The sequence below is a fragment of the Ochotona curzoniae genome, unplaced genomic scaffold, assembly GCF_017591425.1.
Source record: "Ochotona curzoniae isolate NIBS_2020 unplaced genomic scaffold, NIBS_Ocur_1.0 scaffold_4701, whole genome shotgun sequence".
NCBI classification, from domain to species: domain Eukaryota; kingdom Metazoa; phylum Chordata; class Mammalia; order Lagomorpha; family Ochotonidae; genus Ochotona; species Ochotona curzoniae.
Window position 1 is genome coordinate 30,515,352 of NW_024467122.1, and position 12,258 is coordinate 30,527,609.

At 44.6% G+C, this 12,258-nt stretch overlaps 1 protein-coding gene across 2 annotated transcripts in view; it reads right to left on the reverse strand.

Annotated features, from left to right (window-relative positions):
* Positions 1-2,878: 2,878 nt before the first annotated feature.
* The window catches only part of LOC121148873 (protein only RNase P catalytic subunit), a 137,496-nt gene continuing 128,116 nt past the window's right edge, over positions 2,879-12,258 (reverse strand). For both annotated transcript variants that reach the window (XM_040969219.1, XM_040969220.1), the window contains exons 7-8: positions 5,296-5,491; positions 2,879-3,176 (exon numbers count right to left, since the gene is read on the reverse strand). In XM_040969219.1, the coding sequence (XP_040825153.1) occupies positions 3,045-3,176; positions 5,296-5,491 (328 nt within the window). In that variant the 3' untranslated portion in view covers positions 2,879-3,044. The remainder of the gene's footprint in view (positions 3,177-5,295; positions 5,492-12,258) is intronic.

The following is a 12,258-nucleotide window of genomic DNA, read 5'->3' on the forward strand; positions in this document are numbered from 1 at the left end:
GGGTGTACCTCAAAGGCCTATTATTGGTTGGAGGTCTGGTACCCAAAGCTTTATGCTAATTGTACCCAGAGGGCAGAAATGTAACCCCATTATGATGTTTGGAGGTGGGGACTTGCGGGAAGTGGCTAGATTAGATTAGCTTAGAGACCAGTGTTATGCTGCCATCTATAACATTGGCATCCCACATTGTGGCTGGTTCCTGTCTTGGCTACTCCACTTCTGCTCTGCTCCCTGCTATGTGCCTGAGAAAACAGCAGAAGATGGTCCAAGTCCTTAGAGCCTTGCACCCATGTGGAAGATCTGGGAGGAGTTCCAGGACCCACTGTAGCCACTGGGGAGTAAACTAGTAGATGGAAGATCTCTGTCTCTGCCTCTCTCTGTAACCTCTGCTTTCAAATAAACAAGCAAATCTTTTTAAAAGTTATTATTGGAAAGTCAGATATACAGAGAGGAGAGACAGAGAAGATCTTCCATCTGCTGATTCACTCCTCAAGTGGCTGCAATGGCAAGAGCTGTACTGATTCAATGCCAGGGGCCAGGAGCCTCTTCCGGGTTTCCCACATGGGTGCAGGCTTTGGGCCATTCTCGACTGCTTTATCAGGCCACAAGTAGGGAGCTGGATGGAAAGCGGGGCCACTGTGATTAGAATTAGTGTTCATATGGGATCCTGGTACGTACAAGGCGAGGATTTTAGCCACTAGGTTATTGCACCGTGCCCATAAGTAAGTCTTTAAAAATTGGATTAACTGATTAATGGATTAACAGCCCCTAAACATAATAATAGTGGCTTCATAAGGAGCAACACACACAAACAAAAACACATACTCTCTTGCCATGCAATGCACTGTGCCACCTTGGGACTCTGCTAGCAAGAACATGGTTATCAGACACTGAACTTGTGGAGCTGCCTGATCTTGGATCATGAACTTCCAAAATTCTAATTTGAAATAAACCTCTTGGCCTCTAGTACCGTGGAACAGTGGGTTAAGCTGCCTGTGCACTGTTGGCTTCTCATAATGGAATGCTAGTTCAAGTTGCTGTCGGTCCCTTTCCAAATTAGTTTCCTATAAATGTGTGTGGGAAAGCAGCATAAGCTAGCCCAAGTACTTAGGCTTCTGTCACCATGAAATAAAGTTATTATATTGTGACAGGTTGAATTATTTCTTAATTGTCTTTTAATCGGGAGGTAAAAGCTGGGACTAACAGTGGACCATGTCAGTCTGAGAAGCAGCACCTATCGGCACACCCAAGATCCAGGGCCGGGAATGAGCTTGGTGGAACTTTGGAACTTTGGGGACTCACCTGCCAGGCCACAGCTCCTGCTGGTGAGTACAAGAGCCAGGTCTAAGGGCATGCTGAGTTGAGTAAGGCTACAGCATCCATTGGCGCATAAAAGAACCAAAACATGGTGTAGCCTGGGACTACACCATGCGAGACTGTAGAACCTGCTGGCATGAGTAAAAACTGGGGGCAGATCTTGTGGGGGTTATTCAGGGTCGTTCTGACTAGGCAGCAGAACCTGGTGTGCTTGAGAGTTCAAGTCTGAGGGAAAGCTGGGCTGAACTAGGTTGTAGGTCCTCCTGGTGCATTCAGAGATGGGGCTGAGGGCAGGACTAACCAGTCCGCTGCATCCACTGGCACCTGTGTTAGTTGGTGCAGGAGACACACTGTTCCTGACCCTGCACTAACTGGCACACACAAGAGTCAAGTCTGAGGACTTGCCAGGCAAGATTTCTTGGGAGACTCCCCAACTAGACCACTGGACTCAAACCCTGGCCTCAGGGAAAATCACGAGGATGTGCAGTATGATCTTGGAGTGCATATTTTAGGACTGGGCCTCCTCAGTGGTTGACACCTGTGCAATAGTAGCATACCCAGGTGCACATGAAAGAAGACAGCCAGCTCATTTAAGTCAACAAGAGATGTTGAGTACCTGATGAAAATATGGAAAGCAGAACAGGTTGAACAACTTCCTAGTCAGGCTTTGCTGCAAGTGCCTAGATTTGTGGATGCACTTAAAGTAGACCTGGCCAGGCAAAAGACCATAGAAAGTCCTGATGCAACAAAGCCGACAATGTCTCAGGGCTACTGAGTGTACTCAAATACCAACCTCGGAACATTCACCCACACTGGGGTGACTACAGTGACATCAAATGACTGTCTTCATCCCTAGGCACTGATGTAGTTTCACAGCAAAGAGCCAAGCCCTCCATTTAAACGTACCCCCCGCCCCTGCCCAGCCACACTGCCTCTTGTAGCCACAGGAGGAAAAAAAAAACTAAACTAAAACATTTATCTCTTTCAACCCTCCCTACCTTAATCAGAGGTTCACATGGGTATGCACTGCTCCCAATCATGTAATCAATATCCAAATGTTTAGAAAATAAAGATAATTATAAAACTTTACCACTTTGTTGAAAGAAGTCAAATTGGCTAAATAAAATGATCTATATGCTTTGAGAATTTTTAAAACTGAGTGATAGGATGAACTAGTTCAAAATGTTGACCCAACTAGGAAAAAGAATCACAGAATGAAGAAACAATCTTGGTCTAAAGAAAACGGATTGCTGCCCTTTCTCTGCTCGGCAGTCAGTAACCAGAAGGTGCTAGCAAGCCTTGGCTGTCCTGGCCAGCTTGCCACATCACAAATTGATTCCATGTGGTCAGGAGAGTGTCAGAGAGGGAAGAAGATGTTCAGAAGCACCTTGAGTAGTTCAGGGCTACATAGACTGGTTGGTGGGCCTGGAAGGTGAGGTCAAGAGTAGTGAATCGAATAGCAAGAGCACTCCCAGTCACTCTGGTTTCCCCAACACTGGACACAGTACTGAAAACAAATATTAGTTCGGGAAATGCAACTGGTTATGAAAATCTCTCTCTCTTAATTAAAAAACAGTTATTTATTGACACATAAAGTATGTGAAGCAAAGAGTGTTAAGAGAACACGTTCATCTTCAGGACAAAGCCCTAAGCAAACACCCACTGTAGAGCTCTGATGCCAACTGGCAGGCTACCAAACATCAATTGACCTTGGAGTTCCAGAGACTTTATGTCTGTAGGTGGAGGCAAAGCCACTTGGTTGGCACTTCATAGGAAGATCTTTCAACCAGGTCTTCATCATACGGTATGTGCCACGAGTCTCCAGTTGTTTGCACCACCGTGTCATAGCTGAGAATCCGCTGTTGGGTTAAAAACAAGATAGGCCTCCTTAGCCATTTCCCTTTCTTTTCTAGTAATTTCTTAGTTTACCTCAGAGAATCCGTGTCTTAATTGGTGCTGGTTTCAAAGAGCAGCTAGCCATGAAGATGAACTCTAATAGCAAAAGTCCTTTTAATTTACTTATTAATTTTTTGCAGAGGGAGGGTCATTCTGTAGGCTAAAGACCTGTTGCCATTATATGTGAGTGAGAGCAATTCTAAACACAGCCAAGCAGATAGACACTACAATGAATTTTCACAAAGCAATAACTAGCTATTTCATGTAAAGTCCATCTACTTCGTTGGCCTGTTCCCCAACTCTCTATTATTTTAAAGTAAATCTCTGATATGTAGTATCTCAAAAGAGATGAAATAATTTTCTAAATCTAAGATCAATACCATTATTTGCTGGATGATATGAAGGTGTGAAGAGAACAGCTCCCCTGTTTGGTACGGCCCAGGGGAGATTCCAGGTGTGTGGCAAGGCCTGGCGGATGTCTCTGTGACCACCTTGACGCGGTTTCACACCCTTTTGCCATGGACACTCAACCATCCCACTAGAATTCTGTAATCTATTGAGGCATTGTTGTTTGCCCCTGCGAGGTGGCTTTTGTGACTGATTTTAGTTTGAGAGTTAATATTTGTTGATATTGTCCTGGTGAGTGGGCATTTAACTGCAGACAGGAGTACAATTAAGCCCATGTCATTGCTGGACGCCTTATTGGGTGCCTACCCCATTGCCCTAGAATATGGCCCAGATATGTAGCATGTCTTCTGGGAAATGGCTTGATAAGACTTACAAATGAATGGAAGTGATGAGAGTATGAGCTGAAATTGTTATGGCAAAAAATATAGTTACTGTGACCCTAGAGGCTAGCCTGTCCTTGTAACTCTTTAGAACATAGAAAATGTAGATGTTTTAGCTGCTTTTATAATTTTTTAACTTAGAGGAATTATAGCATGATTTCATTAATATCATAGATATGCTTTTGATTATTGTTTGATTGTTTATGGGGTTGTAGAGCCTGTAGTTGAAGGAGGATTTAATATTTGAAACTTTTGTCTTGGATTTTTACGTTTTCTCCTTGTGACATATTTGTCCCATTAAATGATGGGCAAGTATGAAAATAGAAATGTAGTAGGAATGTATTACTGATTAGCAGGTAATTGCATGTGCCTTGGCCTTAGAGTCCTGGCTGTCACCCAATGGCTACTACTGAAGAATGAATAATGGCTTGCTTTGAAGAAAATGATTATGGTATCTTTAAGAGCACCTGGTTGACCATGAAGTAAAAAATAAAATAACCAAACATCTGTGCATACCCACTTAGCTATGAAGTAAAAATAGAACAATCAAACGATTGTACAGAGGCTTGTGATGTGTTTGAGTAAATAAAAAGGACAGCTTTTTCTTGAGCTGTTTCAAGCGGGCACCAAGAGACAGTGTCCATGTCTTTCTTTACTGCCGACTCCACGCACCCTTCCTGAGCTGCGAACTCAGCTGGAGCTGACCTCCTGCAATTATTATAGTTAAAAAATTAATAATTCTTTAACATCAGCAAATTTCTACAATTTGTTTTCCCAATTATTACGTGTGTACACAGATCTTCATAGCTTCTTGGAAAAGGAATTGAAATAAAGTTGTAACATTGGGGCAGGCTGAACTAGTTCTTAATTGTCTTTTAATCTGGAAATTCCCTTTCACCTCTATTTTTCTTTTTTTGTTGTTTTTGAGAAAAGCAGGCCAGATGTTCTGTATCATGAAACAAACCTGACCTTGCTTACCGTCTCTGTGGTATCATTTGATACCAACTAAACAGGAAAGTAAAACACGACAAGTTGTAACTGATGACATAATTGAGGTCACAAGTGATGACATCTCAGGTGTTTTCCATATGTCCATCAAGCTGGGGTTAACCTGTGAACACTTTTGCTCCGGCTCACTCTTGGTTTCTAGGAACCAGCTAACACCAACGAGCACACTGAAACTGAGACCAAATAGAGCTTTCAGAGCCTCCAACTGGTTGCACCATTGTTTCCACCATGCTATATTCTTATACATGTGGCTTGGTTTACAGTACATAAAAGACAGTTATCATACCTGAAAGGTTATTTTTGATCCTGGAAACCTACTGATAATCGCCAGCTGATGTCCCCGCTGCCACTTAAAGAACAAGCGTTGGGTTTTGGCATCAGCCAGACAGGCCTTGTGGTCCCGCAGTAAGTCTTTTGTGATAAACTTGCAGTGGTTTCCTGAGTGCAGGGTGGCATACAGAAGGAATGGATCATCCTCGGAGCTGAACCGGACATAAGAAAGGATACAATTAAACACACTCCAGGAGGCAGAGCATAGCATTTCACTGTGATTCTTCCTTATTTTCCTACTTTTCCTTGAGCGCTTCTGAATTCTTCACCAATGTGAGGCTCACTGAAGCTCAAGAACTACCCACAAGTCCTCAGCTGCCATGTGATGGCAAGCAGAGGGGAAGGGCAGGCTGGAGGTTCTAACAGCTCACAGGTGCTCTCCCACTTCCTTCACACTACCAAGTTTGTTCTCCGTGCTTTGCCTATTTGCTTCCTCCATCGCAGGGTACACCAGTTTTCTTTTTCCTCACCCAAATTTGAGAAACATCCAACAGAATCCTGGGGTATACTGACACTTTTTGCAAACCACCACATAACTGGCTGTCTCCAAAGCTGAAGCTGCTATCTTAAAGCAGCATGTGAGCAGCCCTGGCTGAATGCCTGGAAGCCCCCCAGTTGCTCAGAGTTTCCAACAGACCGTCAGTCTTACCACTACTATTGAGTACATGTGTTGTAAAAATAGCAGTAATTGCTTTGGCTCAGGAAATCCAGATCTCAACATGTGATCCACAAGGGGATTTCAAAAGCATGTGAAAAACAGGATTAAAAGATGTTAATTTTACTGCAAAAAGTTTTGAAAACCCTGCAGCCTTTTCATAAGATGCATATTTCATGATCTTGTAGCAGATTACGCCTGGTATATATGCCTTAATTGAAATGACCAAAAGTAGAACTATATGAAGTTCATCTTACAAACATAAGTATTTCAAGTGAAATGATAAAATGACTGGGGTTTGCTTTAAAAAATCTATAAGATAAAAAGAGAAGAAAAAAGAAAGTGACAGTGTGGGAGTTAATACAGGACAAGGTTAGCCAAAGATGTAACTGTTAGAAATGGATGACGCACTCTCTGTGTACTTCAATGTGTGCTTGAAAAGTCTTCTTTGGCACATTAGGGGAGGGAATCCCAGTGCCTATAAAACTGTATCACATAATAAAAAAAAAGAATTTAGACAGAAATAAAAGTGTTATTTATTTTTTCTGGCAAAAAAAAAAAAAAAAAAAAAAAAGAAAATAGGACTCATGGGGTCCAGCCTGGTAGATTAGTGGTTAAAGTCCTCGCCTTGAACGCACCAGGATCCCATATGGATGCTGGTTCATATCCTGGCTGCTCCACTTCCCATCTAGCTCCCCACTTGTGGCCTGGGAAAGTAGTCGAGGATGGCTCAAAGCTTTGGGACCCTGTACCCTCTTGGTAGACCCGGAAGAGGCTTGTGGCTTTCATTGGGGTCTCTCCTCCTCTCTATAAATCTGCCTTTTCAATTAAAAAAAAATCTTAAAAAATAGGATTAATGCTGGAAATTCATATTTTCAAATTCAAAAAACACACAAAGTCAGCAAATCAATTTTTACAACTGATTTTGGACATTTAGATAATATGATAAAAACAGGCCTAAAGCAAGCAGTGAGACCAATTTTCAACAGAGTGCTTTTTTAAAAAAAATATTTATTGGTCCATTTCTTTGAAAGGCAGAGAGATTCTTCCTAAATGTCTGTAATGATTTGGATTGGGTAAGGCTGAAGGTGGGCGCCTAGAACTCTACCTGGTCTCTCAGAGGTGGTAGGTCCCACATACTTGGGCATCATTTGTTTTTCAGGTGCATTAGAAGAGTTGGATCAGATCTGGAGCAGTGACTCTAACTGGCACTCAAGTATGGGATGCTGCAGTGGCAAATGGAAGCTTAACCTGCAGTGCCACAACACTGTTTTTCTGAAAGGCTTCTTGATGAAACCCTTTGTGTTTAGCCAATTCTTCCATATAAGAAAAATAATAATGGTAATGATAGCAGCTAGCATGTTTTCCATGTACTTTGTGCTGTACCTTGCGTTTCAATGTGCTATTTACAAATATTCCATTTAATCTCTGTAATATATTTGAGAAGGTGCTGTAAGAAGGAAGGAGGCACAGAGAAGGGAAACATCTTCTCAGATAGGAAATAGTAAGACCAGGATCTGAACCTGGGGACACTGATTTCCAAGCCTGTACTCCTGATGTCCCAACCTAATCCCACCTAATGTCACTGTCTGAGGAGCATCAAGTCATATAATCCCGGAGAACTGGAAGCGGGGTTAGCCTCCTGCCTCATGCACTGAGAGCCATTGTACATCTTTAAGGCTCATCCGGTGCAGTGCTTAAGATGTCGCTTGGGATGCCTGCATCTCACATCGAATGCCTAGGGCATTCTACAGGCAATTCTGGCTCTACTTCTAATCCAGTTTCCTGTTGCTGTACATCCTGGGAGGCAGCAGGTGATAACCCAAAAACCTGGGTCCCTGCTCTCCTTCGGGGAGGACCCACATGGAGTTCTGGGCTGTAAGCTTTGGGCTGATCCAGGTCTGAACCACTCCCAGCTGCTGAGGTTACTGGGGTAATGGGCCAGCAAACAGAAGATCTCTGTCTCTGTACATCTCTGCTTTTCAAATAAACATATATAAATAAATTAAAATAATTTTTTAAAAAGAGTGACTTGTGGAATACTAAAAAGTCTTAGAGTTATCCTATTCTAAATAATGAAATCTAGACCTAACTTTGAGGCAGAGTACTCATTATCCACGCAAAGTGTGAAATACACTTGTCAGCATAAATCTTTGGGAAACTGAAATACTTTGTAAAAGTCCATAGGTACTATGTGGACACTGTACATTTTATTACTGGCCATGTTCTCCATGTTCCTTTGGCTTCCATGTAAACTGTAACTCAATGGCAATTTTCTCTATATATTTAGAATAAAATACTGGTCACCTGCTTATCTATCAAAGATAGATAAGGTATATAAGGTCCTGGCTTTCTGTCTGAGCTCAGAATCCATGACCATCATTCTCCCTCGGGTGGAACAGCCACCCACAGAGACCTTTTTTCTTCAGGCCTGTCATGCTGATTCCTGCCAGGAGGTGACCAAACACTTCATCTGGCATGTTCCTCCCATTATCCTTCCTCCTTTCTCAAATAACTCCTTCCTTCCCACCACAGGTTCCCTTTCAGAAAGCCCTCTGCTGGCCACCTCAACATTTACTGTGTTTATGGCACGGACTGATGACTGCCTGGAGGGGCAGGCGATCCTTATGTGCTTACCCATTTATTCTAAGTCCTAAGACGGCAAGGGCTCGGTCTGATTTATTGCTGTTTTTTCAAGAACACAGGAGATGCTCACTGGTATTTGCAACTTATCTAGTTAAGATCTTATTGCACATATTATTCTATGTACTAATCTCACTCCTGATGAATCTTCCTCCGGTTTCTTCTTTGTCCTGATTTCCTCACGTAATTGCTTTATTCTGTTAACATAAACTGTTTTTGTCAGTTGTCTCAAATTTTCCTTTAAAAATGAGTTTGAAGGGAGGGAAGCTCGGCAGGCCTCCAGGACCACCCCATCTCCACAGGTTAGGCTTTTTTTTAACCTGCACAGGTGCCTGTAGCTGGGTGACCAGGGCACCAAAGGTGTTGGGTGAATCCCTTTGGGCCACCCTGGGGTGCACCCTCACAATTAGGTCTTGATATACAGGGGGATGATAGGATCACACAGGTGGCAGTGGGAGATGACCTGTGGTTTTTATGCCCAGGTTAGGAATTACAGCTGAGGGACTTCCATCGATTAGTGTACAACATATGTATATACATAGGGGACTGACACCAAAGTGGTTTGGAGAGAACAAGAGTGAGAGAAGTGGGTCTGACAGCAGAATCTGTGGGGGCAATGTGGTTTCACCCCTGTGGAACTGCAATCTCTGTTGGCTTGCCCAAGAACTGCAGATAGGGTCAGGCCTTTCTGGGAAGTTAGATGGGGGGTGCCCCAGCTGGGTTGGGGCTCCCACTGGTGAGAATGAGAGTAGGACTGAGGGCAGCAGAAGTGGCTGTACCTGGTTATAGACCGCACCAGTGCGGGCAGTGCACTGGGACAGTGGAGTGACAGACTGGCTTGACTCCAGCCCTCACTAGTACACATGAGAGCCAGTTTGGGTGTAGAACAGGCCAGACTAGGTCTTGACTCCTTCTAAGCTATGTGTCTGGGCACGGACCAGCTAGCGCCGGGCTACAACAACCAACAACAAGAACCAGAATGGGTGTGGCTGGTTGAACAAGACCACTGTTCTTGTCAGGACAGGAGGTGGACAAAGTCAACCTGGGCCAACAGCCCATTAGTGTGCACGGGAACTGCCACTGAGAGGAGACTTGATGGAGGAGCTTGGGAAACTCCTTCACTGGGACTCAGTCCCTGCAGGTGAGTGCAAGAAGCAAGGCAAGGAGCAGCCCAGACCATGCCAGATCAAAGTACCCGCTGGCATACATGTGGGGCAGGTCTGGGGACAGACCAGTCTGGGCCAGCACATAACACCCACTGGCAGATCCAAGAACCAGGGAAGGAGGCAGGAGGAGCCAGATCGGACTGCAACACCAGCCAGTTCACATTAGGACCTGGACAGCAATCAGGCTGGGCTGGGATGGGACAGGCTGCAGCACCCACCAACAGGAGCTGGAAGAGGGGGCAGGCAAGACTAGGCCAGGCTGCACAATATGACTACAGATGCTGAGCTGAGGTGAGTCATGCCAGCTTGGGCCCAGGTACATGAGACCCAGGGATGGGGTATCTGACAGGGCTCGGGTAGCTTGGCTCAGATCATGGGGTCCACCTGTGTGGTGGGGGATGAGTTCCTGAGCTCCTCCTGTTGGTTTTGTGAACCTTGGGGGTGGGGGGAGGTTGGCAGGACTTAGGTCTCCTGGCCCTGGTTCCAGGGTCTAACTACTAGCTGAGTGCTGGGTTCACAAGCCTCAGGGGTGGGGGACCTGTGCGGCTTGGGTCTCCTGTCCTGGGTCCTGGGGCCCTCATACTAGGTGGATGTCAGGTTCGTGAGCCCCAGGGATGGGGGATCCGGTGATGTTTAGGACACCTGGTCCAGCAACTAGGACTCATCTGCAAGAACATGTCAAACTTAATGAAAAAGGTGGAGCAGTGGACACAGGCCTTGTTGTAAAAGGAGAATATGGCAACATATTTGGTGCTGTAGCAGAGCAGAACTAACTGAACAACAAACCCAAACAAATGATGACAGCAAAAAATCTTGGTGAATGGAGCCAATGGACACTGGGAGGGTGACATCATCCCTGGATTGGTGAAATCGGCAGCATTTCAGAACTATCCAAACCACTTGGACAGAACCCTCGTAGTATGTACACATTGAGACTCTGAGCTGATATGAGGTGGTGGTTCCTGATCCCTGGTACTGGGATGTGTGGAAAGTCATAAGTGGTTTCCCCCTTTGTTTCTTTCCTTCCCCAAGGAATAACAAGAAAAAATAGTAAATTTGGAAGCAATGAATTCACCCAATTTTCCCTAAACCTCAATCCTTCCCACCCTGATCAACCATGTAATCATTATTAAAAAAATAATAATAAAATAAAAATGAGGTTGAGGGGCCTGGTGCAGTAGTCTAGTGGCTGAAGTCTTCATCTTGCCTGCTCTGAGATCCCACATGGGTGCCACTTTGTGTCCCGGCAGCCCCGGTCCCATCCAGTTCTCTGCCTGTGGCCTGGGAAAGCACAGCCCAAAACCTTGGGACCTGCATCCATGTGGGAGACATGGAAGAAGCTCCTGGTTCCTGGCTTCAGATTAGCTCAGCACAAGCTGTTGCGGCCAATTGGAGAGTGAATCAGTGGACAGAAAATCTACTCTGTCTCTCCTACTCTCTGTATATCTGACTTCCCAATAAAAATTTAAAATAAATAAATAAATAAATAAATAAATAAATAAATAAATAAATATGTTGAGGCTCCAGGGCTGTGTTGTGAGTAAAGCCATGGCCTGTGATGCCAGCACCCCATATGGCTGCTGGTTTGATTTCTGGCTGGTTCACTTAGAATCCAGCTCCCTGTTGATGTATGTGAGAAAGCAACAGAAGATGGCCTGGGTACTTGGTCCCCTGTACCCAAGTAAAAGACTAGGAGAAAATTCCTGGCTCCTGGCTCCTGGTTTCAGCCTGACCCAGCCCTGGACAGGGTAGCCATTTGAGGAGTGAATTCGTGGGCAGATCTCACTCTTTTACTCCCTCTCCCCTCTCTCTCTGGAACTCTGATTTATTGAAGAAAAACACGAAGTTAATGCTATGCTTTGGATATTAGTTTGAGTGTACCTCAAAGGCCTATTATTGGTTGAAAGCCTGGAACCCAAAGCTTTATGCTAATTGTACCCAGAGGGCAGAAATGTAACCCCATTATGATGCATGGAGGTGGGGACTTGCAGGAAGTGGCTAGATTAGATTAGAGATCAGTGTTATGCTGCCATCTATAACATTGGCATCCCACATTGTGGCTGGTTCCTGTCTTGGCTACTCCACTTCTGCTCTGCTCCCTGCTATGTGCCTGAGAAAACAGCAGAAGATGGTCCAAGTCCTTAGAGCCTTGCACCCATGTGGAAGACCTGGGAGGAGTTCCAGGACCCACTGTAGCCACTGGGGGGTAAACTAGTAGATGGAAGATCTCTCTTTGTCTTTCCCTCTTTTTCTCTGTAACTCTACTTTCAAATAAACTAGCAAGTGTTTCTAAAAACTGGTTTAACTTACTAGGACAGAGCCCTCTTGACACAATAATAGTGGCTTTATACGCACTCCCTATGTCATGCAATGTGCCGCCTTGGGACTGTGCTTGCAAGAACATGGTAATCAGACACTGAACTTGTGGAGCTGCCTGATCTTGGATCATGAACTT